Source organism: Ursus maritimus, unplaced genomic scaffold, assembly GCF_017311325.1.
Source record: "Ursus maritimus isolate PB19 unplaced genomic scaffold, ASM1731132v1 scaffold_8, whole genome shotgun sequence".
Taxonomy (NCBI): domain Eukaryota; kingdom Metazoa; phylum Chordata; class Mammalia; order Carnivora; family Ursidae; genus Ursus; species Ursus maritimus.
Window position 1 is genome coordinate 51,873,601 of NW_024426996.1, and position 21,100 is coordinate 51,894,700.

General features: G+C 44.6%; 1 protein-coding gene across 11 annotated transcripts in view; it reads right to left on the reverse strand.

Annotated features, from left to right (window-relative positions):
* The window catches only part of TBC1D1 (TBC1 domain family member 1), a 214,196-nt gene that overhangs the window by 37,121 nt on the left and 155,975 nt on the right, over positions 1-21,100 (reverse strand). For all 11 annotated transcript variants that reach the window (XR_005833380.1, XM_040624867.1, XM_040624866.1 and 8 more), the window contains 2 exons: positions 8,762-8,947; positions 2,384-2,545 (listed from right to left, as the gene is read on the reverse strand). Coding sequence is in view for 10 of the 11 variants with exons in the window: in XM_040624867.1 (XP_040480801.1) it covers positions 2,384-2,545; positions 8,762-8,947 (348 nt within the window). In the remaining variant the exon portion in view is untranslated. The remainder of the gene's footprint in view (positions 1-2,383; positions 2,546-8,761; positions 8,948-21,100) is intronic.

The window sequence follows — 21,100 nt, forward strand, 5'->3', positions numbered from 1 at the left end:
TCGCAATGTCGTTCGTAAAAAGTACACTCTGGTTCATAAAGTTCTACCTTGCTATCTTTAGTGAAATCATTTAAACCCAAATTAAGCTTTGAATTATTTAAAACATGGAATTATTTTTCCTTCTTCCAAGTTGACACCTTAATTCTGCTGCTCTGGTCCAGTTTTAACTTGGGAAGCTTATAAATCCCTTTTTTCCATCATTTAGGGGGTCCTCAGATCATTAGGAGAAACGGCCTCATCACCCACATAGGACTGTCTTCTCTTTTAAAGTCTCTGTAGTAACTTGGCTTCTACCTAGAAGGCCAAAGGAGTGGTTCTGACTTAATCTCCTTTTTTATTCTGAGCTACCAGATGGACTGTGGGCATGTGTTTGAAGTCATTACATCTTACGTGGTGAAACCAACCAAATAACTGACTAAGCCCTTTGTGTAGTTAGAAATACAGAACTCCTGCCACAGCAGGCGACATGGCCATGTCAGATAACACAGGGAATTCCAGACTTGGCTCACCTCAGCATACAAACTATACAATCCCCTATCCCAAACTTCACCACACAGGTTCCAGATGCCCAGAGTGTTTCCATCAGTGCCCCCTAGTAAAAAGCATAATGAAAATCAATATACCCAGATGCCAGGCTTCTAAGAACTTCAAACATTTGGAATAGCTGTCACAGACCCATGTGATTTACCTTTTGTAGAAGAAAAGCCACCTAAAGACCTTCATGTAGTCAATAATGAAAAGGGAAAGAACAGACTCATTCCTTTCTCTGTTTTCTCCTTTTTCCAGACAGCAGTCTGGGGCCATTTGGTGCAGTGGTATGCCTCCAGCAACCACTATGGGCACAAAGAATGTGAGAACTGGAAGAGAGTTGTGAGACCTTCAGGATGGTCTATTCCTCTCATTCTAGCAGCCAGGAGGCCCACACCCGAAAAGGCAAGGACACTTGCTGAAGGTCACATCGGGAGCCGCTGGCCAATTTGGAGTCTGACTCTTCACCACCTGCCACACTTCTGGTCTCTGGGAAGAGCACTGCCGAGGCAGGTTCAACCACAGGTAGTACCGTGTGGTGGTGAGAACTCTAGCAGATGGGTGTGTGAGCAGTTCTATGGCCCTAGGCCCATCACAACTAAGTATTAAGTTTCCTTATCCATAGAAAGGGGAAAGTCATCAATTGGCAATAACCTCTTATTACTAAAACTGATGTTGTAAAATTCAGATAAAGGTTAAATAATGTCTGTAGTAGGCTACAGAAAACTGCTTTGCCCCACCGTCTTAGAGATGAATTACACTTGTGTAACTTCTTCCATTGAGATGCTAATAAAGTCAGAAGAAAACTGTAAGCTTCATACATATTTGCAAAGCTTTGTCTAAACTCCTAGTTATTCATGACTGCATTGACCAGAACATAGTAATCACGAGAATAGACTCTGAAAGCCTCCAATCTGGCCAGCAGATGCTAATACACATTTACTTGAAAGAAATAGTTGTTTTACTTGAATACTAACAATCATCAAAGTTAAGATGTAAAATGGAGCTACTCAAACTAGCTATGATAAAGGACCAGTTTTTGTTTTCTTTGAAAGTGTTCCACCACTGCTGATACTTTTATAAAATATGCTGAAAATGAATTTATAGAAAAATGAAACAGGAAAAAAAAAGACTGACACACTGTAAGTCCACATTTTTTTTTCCTTTAAGGATTACACTTATCAAATTGCTGGAAAAGTTTCTGAATGCTTAGTCTCAAGTTCTGTACTTAGGCCAGTCGCGTGTGGACTGGCGCACAGTCTGCAGACCACACTGAACAACAGCAAATACCGCCCATTCACCCGGGCCTCCCAGGATGGCAGGCACGGGCAGTGTGCTTCCAGGGATCAGCTTATTCACTGCTCGAAGCAATCACTGCCATCACCCACATCTTACACACGGAGAAAGTGGGGCTCAGGGAGGTTAAGCCATTTGCCTAAGATCACAAGGCGAATCAGTAGGGCTGGGATCTAAACCTGGGACTATCTTTCTTAAGTCTGTGCACAAAACTCTGTTGTCTCCTGGGAGTGCTCAGAGAGAAGCCATGCAATTAGTTTTCACTTTACCATTTAACTCAGAGTGTGTCATCATTACTCAGGTTGTAGGCAATCAAGCCCTGTTTTCCGACCTTCCTCCTATTATCTGGGCTTCTGAGCATTTTAATTAATCTAGAGGAATCCTAACAGTGATAAAACTTACATCAAGTAAGATATCTGGAAACAGATTAGGGAAAGACNTGGTAACTAGGAGAGAAATGGCCACCGAAATCGGACTTGAACATTTATTTTATTCCATACTTCTCCCCAGTCACCAATGCGAGGTAAGGATGGCTGGACGGGATTCCCCTAAAGCTTACCTTGCCCAACAGCTGAATGCATTTTTTCCATGTCAAACTTAATTTTTGATCTTCCTGGAGTGCTAAGCATCTTTTCCCACACTGTGGTTACTTCTTTAAGACAAGGAGTGATTTCTTCATAATCGAGCTTTAGGCGCTTGTTCAGCAAATCATTTTCAGAGGCTAGAAGAGATCATTTAAGAACACACCTTAGAGAGAACACTATGGCTGCCTACTCACCTATCACTGCTGAGTCATTACAGCCAGCTTACCAGGTCCAAACTAAAGTCACTGTTCCTGCCCCACCCCATCTTCCTTACCTTGGAAAAAAGTAAATGCATGTAGGAGGTATCCTTGATTTCTCTTGCCTCTTCACCCCCAGTGAGTCCTGTTGGCTCTACTACTAAAATATATCCCATACCTGTCCAGTTCTAGCGATCTCCACAGCTACCCTCTTACACCACAAATAGCTCAAGGACAGGAGTTATGTGTTAAAATTCCTGGTGCCTGGCATGGTTAGAGACCAACAAAATGTATTCATCTGAACCAGGAGAGACTCTCCAAGGACAGTTCCTCCTTGTTTAGAGCCAAACCTCCTTAGGTAGCTTCTACTTAGTCATGTTTCTGTTTCCTGCAGCTCAACAGAAGAAATCTGCCCGTTTCATTGGACATTGCCCCAAATACACAAAGGTAGTTATTACTTCCCACCAAAATATCCAGCTTAAACTACATTAAGAATTGTACCTAAATTACCAAATGGGGTCAGGGGAGGGGAGGGGAATCAGTAAAGGAAAAGTTTAACTTGACAATTCTCAGGATCGGATCGGACAACTTCACTCACATCTAAAACCACTATATCCTATTTCAACACAGTGGTAATGTTGTCAGCCCCCAAATCCATTCCACCTCACGTCTCAGGTCTTGACTACGAGTGTATAAGGACAGCAGGTAGGATGCGTAGCTAAATATAAGCCAATACCTAGGCCTCTGCAGAACTGATCGACTACTGTCTTTATGATATAACAACCAAATACGATATCCTATGTACTTAATACTTTGCAACATTTCATCCTAATGACTCTCCGAGGCAGGGCTCTGGGTGAGAAAACCGAGGCACAGAGGCTGAGTAGTTCCTCCAGGGTCCTGAGCAGGAGATGGAGGGGCCTGGGGCCCTTGCCCTTATCCAGTGCATCGCAGAGCCTGCTGTTATTAATTACACAGTTTTTCTGGGATGAGGCTTGTAACTATCAGAGGCCTTAAACGTCTGACAGAATCCAGTGGAGCTTTCTAGGCCTAGAGTTTTCCGAGTGAAAGATTTTCAATATGAATGTGATCTCTTTAACAGATACAGGGCCATTCAGATCTTTTTCTTCTCATTTCAATTTTGGCAAATTGCACCTTTCACGTAGTTTGTCCATTCCACCTAAGCTGTTAAGTTTCCTGGCACAAAGTCATTCTTAGTCCTGGAGACACTGGTAAGTCAATGCAAACAGGTCACGAGTCTGTCCTCCCCCAACCCCCTGAAAATACGTGCACTCCCCCGCCCCTGCCCGCACATTACTCAGAAGGAGAGAAGGCTGAGCAGGCTCACAGCCCAGGGCCACAGAAGTAGCAGGTGCTGGAGGCAGGATCTGAGGACCCCCAGCTTAACCACTACACTTCTGAACCCCGGTGCCTATTATTTTTAAGATGGGAATTATAGCTACCTTATTGAGTTGCTCTGATGAGGATTAAAAGGAGATCAAATATACTAAACATCTATAAAATGTCTACTAATCAGCAAGGCTCACAAATTATCAAAAATATAAAGGCAAATAAGGAAAAGCATAAAACACTGCTTTACAAATTAAGTGCTGATAACATGAAATAAAATATTTTCTTTTTCCGTGTTAGAAATTGAGCAAAGGCTAACTCCGTTAATCTGGTTAATGCCCCCCTAACAGTAAGACCTGATTCATCGGATGCATGGATTAAGTACTTAACGGACCCAATTACCACCTTCAAGTACAAAGGCATCAAAAGGTGGCTCTAGAATGGCTGCAGAGATCCCTCGTCTGGCCTCTCATTTCATGGACACAGACACCGAAGTTCAGAGCGAGTACAGGGCTTGCCCAGAGTAATTTACCAGCTGGTAGGTAGTCAGGTGACTCTGGGCCCGGTGCTGCCTCACCTGCGATTTTTCGTCTACCACTTTACTCTTTTCCTTCTTACTTGGAATAATACATTTTGTTAAGGTTCCACTAAACAACCCTTGTGACAAATTGGGTTCAGGACTAGCTTTGCTGGGGACAGCGATCGCAGGTAAACTGGGCTCTCAGTGCCAACGGCTGTCTCTCCGGCAGTGAGGTCTGCTATGAGCCTGTCTGGCTGCACCGAAGAGCCCAGTAAGCAACATGAGGAACCTGCTCTGAACTCAACAGAACAATCCTATCCAGCCAGAAGTTTAGCTGAAAAGGCTTAGTCCATGTATTTCACTGTTGGCCCAAGCACCATCCTGCTGTTTGAGTATCCCAACACTGCTGCCTCAGATCCGTAGCCTACAAAACGTCTTAGCAAGCAAGGCAGTTGGTGCATGCTTGTGACAAATGTCAAGACAAACGTCAAGGCCATCAGATACAAGACCAAACTGTTTAAATTATTAAATAAGGGTCTACAAACCCATGACTGGGCATTTCTGGGGCTAGGGCATCCAGGACTGCATGAGATCAAATGTAACTTTGCAAAAGAGTCCTCAAAATATATATTACCATTTACCATGGATATATGAGTGAACTTGGACTTTGGACTAACAATCTTCAGATCTGATTTATGCCCATTATACAGGGTGAGCTGTAGCTGTCCATCCCCAATTGTGCACCATTAGCAATTGCCTCCACAGATAAAATGTTCTTACAACTGCCACCATCTCTTAAAAACTTAGTAAGGAAAGGCTAAGAGGCTGGAAGCATCAATGATTAAATGACCTCCAAACCTGTAGAGATTTTAGAAAAATCACAGTCAATCTTTATTTACTTTATAGCCAACATACTGCACTTGCTCAACCACAAAAAAACCTTAAAAAAAAAAAAAAAACTTCAGTTACAATTCAATTAAAATTCAAAATTTGATCCGTTATACCATTATGCAGATATAGTGTCTTTAATATCAACTTTAATATGAAGCATGAAATTCTGAATTATAGGAGTAAGTTCAACAAGCAATAGTGTGCTAACTCCAAACCATGGCTGTACTGAACCGCACCCTGTCCTGCATTAGGCTGCCTACATCTCCATTTATGATAGGGGGAAAATGGTCTTGCAGAGGGGCATGGCAGAGACTGCTGGCTTGGGAGACAGGCAATGCATTTTTTGACCAAGCGCCACGAAAAGTTAGCTGTTTAACTCTGGGGAAATCAGAATTCAGCTTCCAACTGAATTACAATGGAGTGAAGTGGATTTAGATGATGTGGTTTGGTTCTTTCTCAGATGCAATCGTTCTGGAATAGTAACGGATACTTAATCCACATATTCGAAAGCCAGGAAAAAGGCTCAAGCGTAGAAGAACTCCTCATACATGTTCTTCTAATTTCTTCCCCAAACAGCAAGCAATTCAGCTTTAACACCTGATCAATTTCAACCACTCCCAGCTACAATTTAACTTTCTTTAAAAAGCAACTAAAAGTGGCATCTGGGTGGCACAGTCGGTTAAAGGTTCGACTCTTGGTTTCGGCTCAGTTTGTGATCTCAGGGTCATGAGACTAAGCCTCTCCTCTCCGCGCTCAATGCAGTTTGCTTGAGGTACTCTCTCCCTCTCCCCGCCCCTCCTGCTTGTGTGCGCTCTCCCTCTCTCTCTAAAAGAAATTAATAAATCGGGGTGCCTGGGCGGCTCAGTCAGTTAAGCATCTGCCTTTGGCTTAGGTCATGATCTCAGGGTCCTGGGATGGAGGGTCAGGCTCCCTGCTCAGCGGGAAGTCTGCTTCTCCCTCTCCCTACTTCCCCCAAGCACGCTCATGCTCTCTTTCTCTCTCAAATAAATAAAATAAAATCTTTAAAAAAATAAAAATGAAATAAATCTTTAAAAAAATAAAAAGCAACTAAAAAAAGAAAACCAATGCAATAGAATGACTGTCTCTCTAGTACACAGTACACTCTTGGTTCTTGTCAAATCTTGCCTCCGTTTTTATTTATTTATTCAAAGATTTATTTATTTAAAGATTTATTTATGTGAGACAGTGAGAGCATGAGTGTGGTGGGGGAGGGCAGAGGGAGAAGGAGGGTTCCAAGCAGACTCCACACCAAGTGTGGAGCCAGACGTGGGGCTCAATCCCACAAGCCTGAGATCAAAGACCTGAGCCAAAACCAAGAGTCAGATGCTCAACTGACTGAGAAACCCAGGTGCCCCTTGCTTCTGTATTGAATGAGAAAGTTGTGCCCCCAGCCCACCCCAACAAAGCTCACCAAATATTTTTTAGGCAATTCATGGTCAGGCTCTTACTGATGATTAAGTTTCTCAGCAATATAGGTACTATATGCACTGAAACCATTCTTTCTAAATTATATTAAAGAAGCTTATTGTGCTTTCACCACAAAGATAAACATATGTTGAACTTTAAACAGCTAAGAAGAGAAATTAATTCAAACAGCAAGAATGAAAGACCATCCAGCACTGACCACTGCCAGATGAAATGAGGAAGCAGCAGAAAGGTGCTGACAAGGGCTAGTGAACTCAGTGCAACACCTGGCAAGGTGTTCCAGGTAACCTTACGAAACTCTTCCCGTTCATTCTTGTCTGTCTAGTCATCATTTACACAGCTTTACAAGAGCTTTGCTTTCGTGGCATACTGATCTTGTCATGTCAATGGCAGTCACGATTCCTCCCAACATCCCAAGAAGCCAGCCAGCACCGTTCCCATTTTACAGCTACGCCCTGATTTTCCATGACTGGTATTTCCAAGAAGATTGGCCAGGATAAGTATTAGGATTTATGACCTACACAATGAACATAACTGCCTCTCCGCTTTTCAACAAAAATCCCAACCAACAGACACAAAAATATGAGTGCTGTGCTCCAGAGCGGTCATCAAGCTGATGGCATGCTCAGTGATATCATCACAGTCAAATCTCTTTTCGACATCTGCTTTTATTTATTTTTCAAAGATTTATTTGGACATCTGCTTTTAGAATGGCCTTCAAGAACACACAAAAAATGGCAGGGAAACAGAGCTGGAAGAAAACTTAGCATTCACTGTTGTAAAATCCCACTGCGGCACCCCTTCCATGGCACTCTCTGGGGATGACCTGTCTGCCTCGATACCGGGGACCGGGGGAGCCCATAATATCTGTATCCGTCAGTAGCCCATTCCAGCCACCAAGCTACTTTCATAGCAAAAGGTCTTATGTGTATCTGACTTCTTGTTTTTGGTCAAAGATGACATACTTTTTTGGACTATGAACCTTATTCATCAGATTTGGTGTCTTAATAACCTTCACCTCTATACAGATCTCAAGATAAAAGATGATTATCTGTAGTCAAGAAGTTCAATGAAATGTACTCTACTTGCACAACTGCTCTGGGCCGTGATGGCATGACCCTACTGCCTGCACGGCCTCCCTCTGAAAGAGTACGTCTGACTTCCTGATCAAAATGCCCATTATTTCCTATCCAGCCAACGCTCCATACTTCAAGACCCATGTTCTTTCCATTATATCGCCCTCTTAGCTTCTTAGCTACTATGAAAGTAATATTTTGGGGTTCAAGCAACAGTATAGAAACAGGAAATGAACAAAGTTCCCGTCTTATTTTGATACTGATATAACCCCTGGCAAGAACTTGGCTAGTCTGAGCCTCAGTTTCCTCTTCAGGCTAATACCTGCCTTCTGGAGTTGTCGGTAGCGTTAAATGAATCTGTCTATATAAAACTTTGGTATCAGTTCAGGTAGAACTCAGCTAACGCTAAAGCTCAGTCCTCCTCAGATCACCAGGAGCCCACTAAAAATGCACAAAGAGTGAGGCTACGAACTGAACTGATTTGTGTAGGATGAGTTCATACCTACCAGCCAAGCACAGACTGTGGCTGAGGGCAAAGTAGGGAGAGAGACAGAAAGCAAAACAAAAATACTCTTCGGAGGGTTGAAGCTTACATTTGAAGGTTGTCTCTTGGAAGTTCTAGATGTTATGTTAAAAATGACCATATAGGAATAATTTAATAGAGTTGGTGAGATGATCATGAATGTTCCAGAAAGTAAAAAGCTTTGACTCGACTTTGAAAAAGTAAACATATTTCATGTATATAGATGTATGTACATATGCTAGAGTATCTTGTTTTTCTTTTTAAAGACGACATACTTATGTCCGATGTGACTCACTTCAGAGCCAAGATAAACTATCAGGCCTATTCATTCTAAAAAATGGCAAACCAACCTTGCAGCTTCTGATTTTCCTTCTCCATTCTGAGAAGCAGTATCTGTTGTAAAATAGCCTTTTGCCATAGCTCTCGAAGCTCGCGAGATGTCCTTTTCTTTTCCTCTGGGACGGGGCCGAAGGGTCCATCTTCACAAACTGGTTCTAAGGGAGATCGCGGTGGAAGCTCTCCCAGTTCTGAATAATCTGGGGACAGGAAAGGACATTTCAGAATAGTCATTCTTTTTCAATACAAATTAAAACATAGTGTCAAATCAGAAAATTTCTGTTCATTCAGATATTATGAAATGATATCACCAGACTGAAAATTCAAGTTTTAATATGCATTGAAATAAGTTAGGTCTGAGCTACAACCATCAAATTATACATCAAATAGGAAGCAAAAGTTGTAGGAGCTGAGGAAACGTTCAAAGATACCTACTTTTAAAGGTGTAATATTTCTATTTTCTTCTGAGTTGATGACTGTATTATTGGGAATAGCAAACAATCACAGAGTACTCACTCTGTACCAGATTGTTCTGACAGCTTTATGGACACTAGTTTATTTAACACTCAGCCACCCTAAGACGTAGCTACTGTAACCATTCCATTTTAAAAAAAAGCAAACTGAAGCACATTTGACACCTGTCAAATGTCACACAGCTAGGAAGCGTAGAACCAGGATGGGGGACCCAAGCAGGCCGGCTTCCATGTGCACTCTTAACCACCATGTTGTAAGGCTAGGTATTCTGGAAGAGGATTAACGTGTATTTAATAGCCAATAATAACAGTGACCATTAACGGGTCCTCTACCCAGTGCTGGGCACCATGCCAGGTGTTTTATATAGACAGACTCATTTAATCCTGATGACAACTTCAGAAGACAGGGATTGGCCTGAAGAGAAAACTAAGGCTCAGAGAAGCAAAGGAAGTTGCCCAGGGTCAGACAGTGAATAAGCAGGTGTGTTGGGATCCCAACCAATGTCTGTCTGACTTGGAAGTTCATGCTTTCTAATAGATATCCCTATAATTCAAATGTTTCCTATGTCATCAAGTTTCAAATTTCTATTTACTAGTTGAAATCTCTTTACATTTCATGAATTTGTACCTTTCTCAGCTGCAGACCCCATGTGGCTGGGACACAGTGCTGTTCTAACTCACAAATAAATACCTTATAGACATGCAGAAAGAACATCCCACCTACTTACTCTGAAACTAGCTATAAACAGCAAAAGTTCTTATGTGGAGTACTACTCAGCCGTCAGAAAGGATGAGCACCCACCATTTGCATCGACATGGGGATTGTGCTAAGTGAAATAAGTCAAGCGGAGAAAGACAATGTTATCGTACGGTTTCACTCATATGTGGAACATAAGGAATAGCATGGAGGACCACAGGGGAAGGGAAGGAAAACTGAATGGGAAGAAATCAGAGAGGGAGACAAACCATGAGAGACTCTGGACTCCGGGAAACAAACTGAGGTTTACAGAAGGGAGGGAGATGGGAGGATGGGGTAACCGGGTGATGGGTATTAAGGAGGAGGGTATGTGCTGTGATGAGCACTGGGTGTTATACACAACTAATGAATCGTTGAACACTACATCAAAAACTAATGATGTACTGTATGCTGGCTAACTGAACATAATAGTAAAAAAAAAAAGTTGTTATACGAGTGGGCCCCATCTGAGGCAATGTATTCTTGGGAACTTCTCTCTAAACCGAACCTAAATAAAATCACAGTCCTAACATTCTGTGAAAAGCCCTTCACAGACAACCCAAATCTCACAACCACCCAGAACACAACATACAATCTCTTCCAGTGCACAGTTCCAACAAATTCCACGTCGCAATTAATTTCCAGAACAGTTTCAGCACTGACTGCTCATTATCTAAAGGTGGGTTTGATTTCCTGCTATGAAATCTATGAAATCAAACACAAGCTACAAACACAAGCTACAAGTTTCATTTCCTAAAGTGACTTGTCCATCTTAACTCCTATTAAAGTTACTGGATTAAAAAAACTTGTGGTAAGTATTAAGAATGCTTTGTGATCTCTGTAAGCATTCAAATGCTTGTCATCACATTTCTATCTACAACTATTTCATTATGATCCTATTAAATGAGTGAATAAATTAAAATTCTTCATTTGGGGGTAGTTTATGCACATTATAGGAGGATGTTCATATGTAATGGTCAGTAAAAAAACAGGAATCACAAGTGTCTGTATTGTAGGATCTCAATCTTAAAATTATCATGAGAAGCAGGACCATTCAGTGACTAAAAGGTCAGGCTCCAGAGCCAGGCTGTCTGGGTTTTAATTAAGACTCTGCATTTTTTGATGTTGTGACCTTCAGCAAGTTGCTTAATCCCTTTATGCCTCAGTTTCCCAATCTGTCGAGCAGGAATAACAGCACCTCCCTCACAGAAGTGTTACAAGATTGGGGCACCTGGGTGGCTCAGTAGGTTAAGCATCGACTCCTAATTTCAGCTCAGGTCATGATCTCAGGGTCAAGAGATCTGTGCTCAGTGTGGAGTCCCCCTCCCCCCTGCTTGCATGCATGCTCTCTCTCTCTCTCTAAATAAAATCTTTTTTTTTTTTTAAAGAAGTGTTACAGGGATTAATACATAGCCTATAAACTACCTGAAACAGGGTCGAACACACAGCAAGAATACAGTGAATACTAGCTTTTTATTGTTTGCTATTTACATAGTCCTCAACAGCACAGAAAAAAAATACTGGAAGGAAACACATCAAAATTAAGCCACTTACAACTGCAAGCTCTAAAACGGCAAGACAGGCCACCCTGTCAGTGAGGGTTTACCCAGCACCTGGCATAGTCCCTTCCACCCGGCAGGTGCTGGGCAGATACTGCTAAAGAAAAGGGACAGATGGGTGCTAGCTTTGCATGTGCCTGCTGCTGTTCTTTCTATTTCCTAAATTCGTGACAATAAACATAATTTTTAGAACCAAATAAAGAAAAGTACTACAAATCTGTTCCGATTTAAATCGGAGATTGCAAAATATTCTGCAAAACACCCAGAAGACAAATGAATCCCCCCAAACTTGTGTACTTAGCATTAGTTGGTACTGAACACGAAATAGGTGAAGCTGACCCTTTTTTCAGAAGGCATTTTAGTTAGTATTCTTATTCAATCTTATCCTGCAACCTGGAGTCTTCCATCTGAGCTCTTCCCTTTTTTCTTTTACCATCATGGCTGCTGAAACTCTGCTGGACACTGTGGTGGTGATTCAAGTTCGGCTTCATCTCATGCCGAAGGATTTGGAAGGGTCTTGTTTCCCAAAAGTGATGGTGGGGAGACGGCCTCTCCATGGGGCAGGTGCCATGGGGCAGCCGCAAACAGCACCCAGTGTGCTTTCACGGGCACACAGGAGACAGCCAGGAACCCGCCCCGGTGACAGAGCCCGAGGTGCAGTCTGGACATTCTTCCTCACCCTTAAACCCTGCTCATCAGTCAAGGACTCCTGTTCCCTAGCCTCCTGCATCCAACCTCACCCCTCCTCTTCACCACCACCCTTCTCCTCTGGAGCGTCTTGAAAATTCCTACTATTACTTTCAAATCCTGCAATGTAGTGAACAGAGCAGGGGTGACCCAGGCCAGGCTGATGGAACACATCTGGGAGCCGAGGCTGCTTGGTCCCCAGATCCATTACTCTTTGCTGGTCGGGTTGCTGACAAAAATCAGAGCATAAGGAAGTGCCAGTGTTTGCTGTTAGGTCTGCAAGGAGTACAGACATTGTTTGGTGACGATGACATACGTTGCTTCCCTAATGTTCTTGACTTCTGCCTACTTTTTATTATTCCTCACAGCTCAGTTTGTTAAGCATTTACTATGAGTCCTCAACACCAATAAGCTTGTCTGATTCTCATGACCACCTCATGAAACAGATGACCCTGTCATCCTCATTTTACAGCCAAAATAACTAAGGTGCAGTGAGGTTTTGTAACCTGGTCAAGGTCAGAGCCACCACGTGAAGTACAAAATGCTTACCCAGTGCTGCTCTAACTTCTAGATGTGCAAGCATCATGCGGGGATCTTGCTACAACCCAGATTTTGATTCAGTAGGTCTTTGGGGGAGCCTGGGAGTCTGCATTTCTAGCAAGCTCCCTGGTGAGGCTGCCACTGCTTGTCCTCAGAACACATTCTGGGGCTCTACGCTGCAGCTCTACTCTTCATTACGTCATGCAGCACTCTGTACTTGGTGTTGCGTCAGCCCACTTCCCTTCCCTGCCACCATCGAGCCCAGTCACTGTTGGGTGCCTGAATCCAGGCGTTCACACATGGCCAAAGCTTGTCCGGACCTCAGCCAGGGTGCCAAGGCCAAGTGCAGAACACAAAGAAGGATTACGCATACTAGCATTAATTTCACCTCTGAATTCATGTAATAAAAGCTAATCCACTGTAAAGGTCACCAAATAAACCTAACAGTTGACAGCAGGGTTTTCTCAACTTCTCAGCACTACTGACATTTTGGGCTTTGTCGCAGGGGACCGTTCTGTGCATTTTAGAATGTTACTAGGCACGGGAGGACAGTAGCATCCGCCCACCCCAGTAGTGACCATCCAAAATGCACTGACATTGCTAAGTGTCCCCCAGGGAGAACGGGGGGGAAAAAATCACCCCAGCAAGCACCCCACGCAGAATAAAAAATCCATCTCTTATTCCTCTCCTAAACCCTGGGAAGGGGTAAAAATATATCCCCTTCGCCCAGATTCATTGTAGGTGGTAACAATTACCAATGTTCCAGTTTATAATAATGATTTTTAAATATACCATTCTTTGTTCATACTAAGGGTAGCCTTGTTAGAAAGTAGTTTAGTAACTTACAAAACACAGATAGTTAAGCATCGGTTTTTTTCTAAATCTGGCCTGGCTAAGTGGATCCTTTACATTTCTTATCAATGCAAAAAGACCCAGGTTTGGGATGAGGGCATAGCTTTCTACCAGTCCTCTTTTCATGGGCACGTGCTTGGGGTATAGTCTTGTGAGACGTGTACTCAACTTGCACGGGGCTGAGTGCAGTGGCAGGGTCAGGGTGAGGATAATATGAAGATGCTGGTCAGCTGTCCACTGAGAACCTTCTTCTAATAATAAATGCATGCATTATTTTAACTTGGATCATTCCTAAGCCATTTACACCAGTATTTATCGAGTCCCTTATATGTACCTGGGATGTGACGTGCTCGGTGGTCTAAGAGAGGCTCCTTTGATGCTTCTAACATTCTTCAGAACAACCCTGGGATCTGGCTTCCTTCCCTGACCTATACTCTTGCAGGGAGGCTGCTGCACAGAGACTGATGGGGAAGAGTATGGAGGAGCTGGGCCAGGGGCCCCTCCACCCCGAGACCAGCTTGGTGGTCCCTCTTTGTAAAGCTCTGTAAACACGTACACCTTTGGGGTTCCAGTCCCTCGGTGCAAAATATGAGAAATGATATTCACCTCTGACTGCCCCAACTGTGGAGTCCACGGGCACTGACAGACAGACAGACTTCTTCGGTCTGCAGGGCCATGAAGCCAAAGGGCCGCAATAACACGTTAGCCTGGGATTAGATTTTACTATCCGGACATGCCCTATAATGACAAGGATGTAACACGCTTAAACTACAGAGCCTTTCAGAAACACTAGGTTTCAATGGGTTCTGAGAACTTTAAAACGAGCCACATGTCAGGGGTCCTGAGAGACAACTGCCTCCATGGAAATCCTTGCTGTGACATTCCCGACAGGGTCATAAATACGATCTAGGTTGGTACGTCGATAATTTAGCTGCCGAACTGTTCTCCCAAAACTGTGCTGCTACATTCTTCTCTCCCCGTCTCTGCACACAGTTGTGCGGGGAAGAGCATGACTGCCTCATCGGTATGAACTCGGCCGCGCTGTGACAGGGCCGAGGGAAAGCACAGCACACGCACACAGTCTCCCAGCTGTGCCGCGCTGACTGGGAAGCATGGAACCCGGGGCCCCTGGCTGGTCCCTGCACAAGATGCTGCTCTCAGGTTTGAACTGCAGTCCTCCTCCTTGTAGGGACACGACAGTAAGTCACACATGAAGTGCCTTGTAAGAAAGGGGAGCTCCAGGAGGAACAAGAAGAGATAGGCCCTTCTCCAACATTCTGGGTTTTTCTGTTATCCCACAGCAGAGCATTTTTATAACTCTCTCCATCTCAAAACGCCTGCTGTCCCGTGCCAAGAGAGAAAGAAATGTTTAAGATTCCAGTTATTCTGAAACCTCTGTTTTAGCCACATGAATAGATTTTGGAAATGAGAATTAAAACGGAACAATAAGCCTCTGGAGAAAAGTTAACAACAACAGGGATTAACGTCCGCAGCATCTGTTGTTATCAACAGCTGAAGACAATTTCTTAAAAAACCAGAGTGAAATAACTGTGTAGGCTCAAGAAAGGAACAGGTAGTCCTCAGTGAATGCTGTCCAACTGTTTACAGAGCGTGAACAACTTTACCTTTCCTGCGACAGAACATCGCTGTGGGAGAGCAGAGACTTGTGTCCCCGCAATGCCCCATGCCAGGGAAACAGCAGATACGCACTGAACAATCACCGAACAAAAGGGTTCATTTACCCAAGACTGCTCTACAGCCTACCATGTCTTCTTCGGAAAATACTACTACTACTACTACTACTACTACTACTACTACTACTACTACTACAAGAACCTCATCATTTTCTACAGTTGCATTATAGAATGGTCCAGCCACAGAGAAACAGGATTTGAAAAAAAAATAACATTTGGTAAAAAGAAATATCTTTTAAGTTTTTGCCACATGCCTGCCAGAAATCCAACTATGACTAGGACACAATCCCTCAAGTTTCAACAGGGTGACTGGGAGAAGTACATGGCTGCTAGGAAACACAAAGAAAGTGTTCTAGAAATTTAGCAAAGAAAATGAATCCCTCCTGTCTATCAGGTCAAAAGCATGAGCCCTGGGGTCACACGTCCGGGGTCAAATCCCAGCTCCACCACTCATCTACTCAAATGCAAACATGTGGTTTGACACCTTACACACGTTCCCTCATCTGCATAACAGGGTCTATCCTCTGTGGAGTAGTGTGTGTGGTTAAGTAGTAAATGTGTGGAAAACACAAGCCTGGCACATAGCGAGCAGTCAATAAAACGGCAACTATCTTTCTTCTTATCACCGTCATCAGGACCAGGTTTTTGGAAGTGGTGGTGGTTCTCGAAAGACAAGGGAAAGTCACACAGGTGGAAATGATGGGAGCCATTTCAGGTAAACAGGGCTACACAAACAAGGTATCCAGGTGACTATCAATTACTCATCCAATGACCCATTTCAGCTAATGAGCAGATCTATGTGTCTATGTGAAAACAAGACAAGAATGGTTGAGCCCAAGTTACGGAAAGCATTGAATGATTAATTTATGTATTAATGGGTAAGAAAATGGAATCACGAAAGATTTGAGGTTTTTACAGCTTTTAAGGAAAATGTATTCCATTTACGTGTTCTGCAGCACTGGAAAGAGACTACGGCTGTCAGGGAATGCACAGCTTAGTGCATCAGACAAATGAAGGGCTAGTATAAAACCATGTGAGAAAGTGCTGGGGTGGGCTAGCTATGAAGACAGAAGAGCGAGCCTAACTCTGCCTGAGATGGGGTGCAAGGGGAGGGGAGATAAGTGCTGAGGAGCTGGGCACACACATTTTATTAAGAAGCAGCAGCCAAGATATGCAGAAACAAGAAACAGAAGCAAGGGTCTCGCAGGTCTCTATCCCTACACCCATCCAAATGAGCTATTTGGGGGCAGTCTCCAAGACTCTATGAAGAAGACTTGGAGTCACGGAAGCCAAAAGCCCCGAATCCACCTGCTCAGGGGTTGTGAGGACAGCTCCGAGGAGCAGCAGTGAAGGCAGCTTGGTGGTGGGAAGCCCAGGTGCAGACAGCCAGGCAGAGGGAGCAGGACTGAAGGCAAAGTGGACAGGGGGCACTCATGGGGCTCCAGTCAGCCCCCTGTGCCCCCAGCCGCCCCCTTGTGGGCTGAGCTCTGACAGCAGAGGCGTGCAGCTCCCAGAGCTTGGTCTCCTGGTGGTGGGGAGGTGGCGGCGATTAAAGCCTTACATAAAGCTTAAAAAGAACCAAGAAAATGCTGTAGATGAATTTTTATATTTAATGCAGAGATAAAATTATCCTTTGAAATAAATAGCATTTGTTTTTGCATCTGGAAGGGGAATGATACTGTATTTCCCAAGAGGGCTGAAGGTCAGGGCTCTTGTATCTTGGTTAAAGTCAATAAACACATGAAGAGGAACACATATTCAGACTGTTGGAATATAAAGCACTGAGCTCTGTCATAGTTGGCTCTCTCCTATACCACTTACGGAACACTGGATTTCAAACTATGGTCCTTGGGATTTTCTGGGACACCTCAGGGTGGAAAAGCACCAAGAGCAGCACAAAAGGCCCCTGGTCAGCACCAGCGGGGGGTGGGGGAGTGGGGTGTGTGTGTGTGTGTGTGTGTGTGCGCGCACGCCAACTGCCCTAGACACCCCTTGCTCACTCTCCTTCCTTCTTCTGGACTGTGGGGGAAATGGTCAGCACTCACAGGAACTCAGGGACCCAGAGCTGAAAAGGGCACCAGAAGACAACTTAGCTCAACCTCCCTCTCTTCCCGGATGGGGAAACTGAGGCTCAGAGAGGTCCAAACTCACATTTTTTGGACCACTGACTATGTATGTGCCAGACCGTGTAGTTTACAAGTCCCCACTGATTTCATGCTCCCAACCACCCGATAAGCAAGGACTGTTTTTATCCCCCAACAGCACAGCCCAAGACACCAAACTAGTGCTCAGACTCCAGGCACTCAAGGTGACGGGAACGAATCAGTGCTGCCACTCACTACCCTGACTTCCATGCCTCAGTTCCCTCATCTGTTAATCCCAGACAATAACTGCCTCCACATCCCAGGGCTTTGCTGCAGAGACTAAATGAAAAATCCTTATGAATATGTAAAATTGTATGTGGTCAGGGATCTGTACTGAATTCCTACTATCATCAGTATCTACTTTATTCTAAACCTGGCAAAATCCTTCTGCTGCTTAGACTTCTCCACAATCAGACTAGGGCTGGGGAGAAAGAAGAAATCCAGTTTACCGAAGAACACGGAGGAAGAAAGATGCTTACTCTTCCCAGGGGCTCCCTACAAACAACAAGAGGCCCCTGGTCACTGCTTTAGCGTGTCCAGGACCCGTGGTCACAATGGGCATGGAAGAGCAGGAGAGGGACGGCTACCCTCACAATAGCGGGGATGCCCTTTTGGCCTTTGTCTGCCTGATGCCTTCCTCCTTCAAAGCTCAGCGCCAAGGTCACGCCCTCTGTAAAGACTCCTCTCGCCATTCCCTGCCCTGTCAGATTCTGCAGCACCCCCTTTATGCTGTCCCACCACCCTGACAAACCTCCACCGAGCATCCCCCTGGGGCCGAAAACCACAGACAGTCAAGACAAGAGGAGCTCAGAGAAGCAAAAGATCAAGCAGCCTGGAGCAACTTGGGGGAAAAATGAAGCAGAAGGGAAAGAAGTAAAAGATGGACAGTCTAGACAGGGGACAAGGACGGACATGCAGAGGAAGACACAAGCAAGGCCCTTGTGTGGCACTCAGTTCCGGCCCAAGGAACTCTTGGAACTCTTGAAGGTCTTCTTCAGTTTTATTCCTAAATTGTGCAAAAACTGTTGTAAAACTTTATATAAACTTTATACATCTATATGTGAATATACAGACACCAATACTTACATATACATAGAACGTTATATATAAAGCTTTACAAGAAAAATATTACAAAGAACATGTCAATCACCCTGGTGACCCATCATTTAATTTACCTCAAGAACAATGAAATGAAACCCTCTCTGTCCCCAAGGAGAGAGCAGAGGAGGCCACCATGACTGGTGGGTGTGAGACGCAGCAGAAGAAGAGGCCACAGAGGGCGGCCAAAGGGCAGGAGAGAAGAGCCTACTCTGAGCCTGGCAGGGGGGTGGGGGCAGGGTCGGTGCTGGAGAGTGGTCGGGGGCTGAGTCCCGAAGCATGACCAGGAAGGACGACTGCCAGAGAGGGAAGGTCACTCCATGTGAAGCACAGGAATGAAAACATGATGAATTTGGGAATTTCAAGGAGTTCCGCATCAGCCTGGGAAAGTGTGCATGCTGGCGTGGGGGAGTACACGCAGACGGTAAGAAATGAGTCAGCTTGGGGCGCCTGGGTGGCTCAGTCATTAAGCGTCTGCCTTCGGCTCAGGGCATGATCCCAAGGTCCTGGGATCGAGCCCCGCATCTGGCTCCCTGTTCTGCTGGGAGTCTGCTTCTTCCTCTCCCACTTCCCCTGCTTTTATTCCCTCTCTCTCTGTCAAATAAATAAATAAATTCTTAAAAAAAGAACGAAAGAAAGTCAGTCAGCTTGAACAGTGAAGGGCTTCCTGCGCTAGCAAGACCGCCATCCTGACACGAACTCTAGAGAAGAAGTGAAAAGTTCTGTTTCAGCGGAGTTACCCTGTTGCCCACACTCAGCCCTCTGATCTCGTCCGTATGGAGATTTTAAAGGTGTCAGACCGTCCTACGTTCATCATTACATCAGTAACTCTCCATGACAACAGCTGCTGGTCAAGCCCACCCTGCCTGGACTTCAATGTGGGCATGGAGGACAAGGTTTCCCTGACTCCCCCCCCCACAACAGCACACAGGGTCACCACGCCCAGAACCCAGGCTCTGCCTCCGGGAGCAGTTCCGGCCGACCAGCATCCATACCATCTGCTTGCTTGGTGGGACTGTCTGTCTTGGCGCCCCCTTAGTCCTACTGGCTCGCAGACTCTGGGTGGGACAGGACCTGGGTTTGAACATCCGAAATCCTATGCCCACTGAAGTTCAAGAATCCCTGGCCTTTGGCAGTCACCATTTTTTCAGCCACTTACTTTAGGTTGTAGATTTACCTTAATTGGTGGTTTCACATTATCTAACACTATGAAATGGAGTTACCTTTTAAATAAATTATTTCAAATTAATTAAGGACTCCATCCATTATAGATAACCTGACCAATCAAAATTTAAAATACAACATATCTTGATTGTCAAACACCAGCCAAATCTCATTTTAATCTTTGTCAAAGGCAACTGTTTGAAATAAAATTAATACTATTTTCTCAAGAAATGCATTCATCCCTTACCTTCTTATCCCCCACTGCTGACCCAGATCAACTACCCACACTATTACACTGATAATAAATTTCCTTCCAGAAAACTTCCAGATACGAACATAAATAGTCAGAAACATAGACCAATGAGTCACCCAACAGAAACAGAAAAATATACTACTAAAAGCTAAGATCACGATTTCTCAATTCGTGATATTTGGCCATCTGCAGAAAAGCAGCTCATCTGTTTACAGCACGGCTTCCAGCACCTCCCCCACGTGAGCCCCCTGCGAGGAGGAGAGCCCCTGCCCCATACCCTGCAAGGAACGTATGCTCAGTCTCAGGGGGGCTTCCGGCATCTGTTCCTACTAGAAGCCTAGAGAGGAAAACATCTTCACCCTCAAATCCCCCCTGACCACAGCAAAGGGCACTGGGGGGTCCGAGTTAAACGTGGTACCAGTAAGGGGCTGCATCGTGGAAGGAGAGCTTTCAAACTATACCCCATGAAGCTGACGGCAAAGTCCACACCAGGGCCAAGGGAGTGGTGGGGACACAGCTGCCTGAGCTCGGGCGGCTGTAAACATACCAGAGACCGAGGCGCTACAACAACAGTTATTTTTCACCGTTCTGGAGGCTGAAAGTTCAAGTTCAGAGTGCCGGCATGGTCAGGTTCCTGGGGAAGGCCCTTTTCCTGGCTTGCCTCCTTCTTGTTGTGCGCTCATGTGGCAGACAGAGAGCATGCGCTCTGGTCTCCTTCTCCTCCTCTTACTTATAAGGCACTGATCCCATCGTGGAGGCTTGACCCACATGCATGGGCTCATCTAAACCGAGCTGCCTCCCAAGGCCCCACCTCTAAACACCAACACATTAAGTACTGGGGCTTCAACATGTGAATTTTCAGGGGACACACTCAATCCATAGCAGGAGCAAATATGGTTCGAAACTACCCCTTCTCTCCGTTTCGGCAGAGCAACTGGACTTCATGGGTTTTAGGGCCTCTAAAAACTTTCCTTTAAAAAGAGTTGTCACTAGCTAAGAAAAAAGTTTGAGAGCACTGGTAACATGGTTTTATTATGACCAGAAGGAATACGATGATGTTTTGAGTCTTGATGGACTGGCAAAATTCAGAACTTTTATTTTTTTTACAGGGGGAGAAGAGACCTGGAGCTGCTTGAGCGAAGGTCCATGGTAT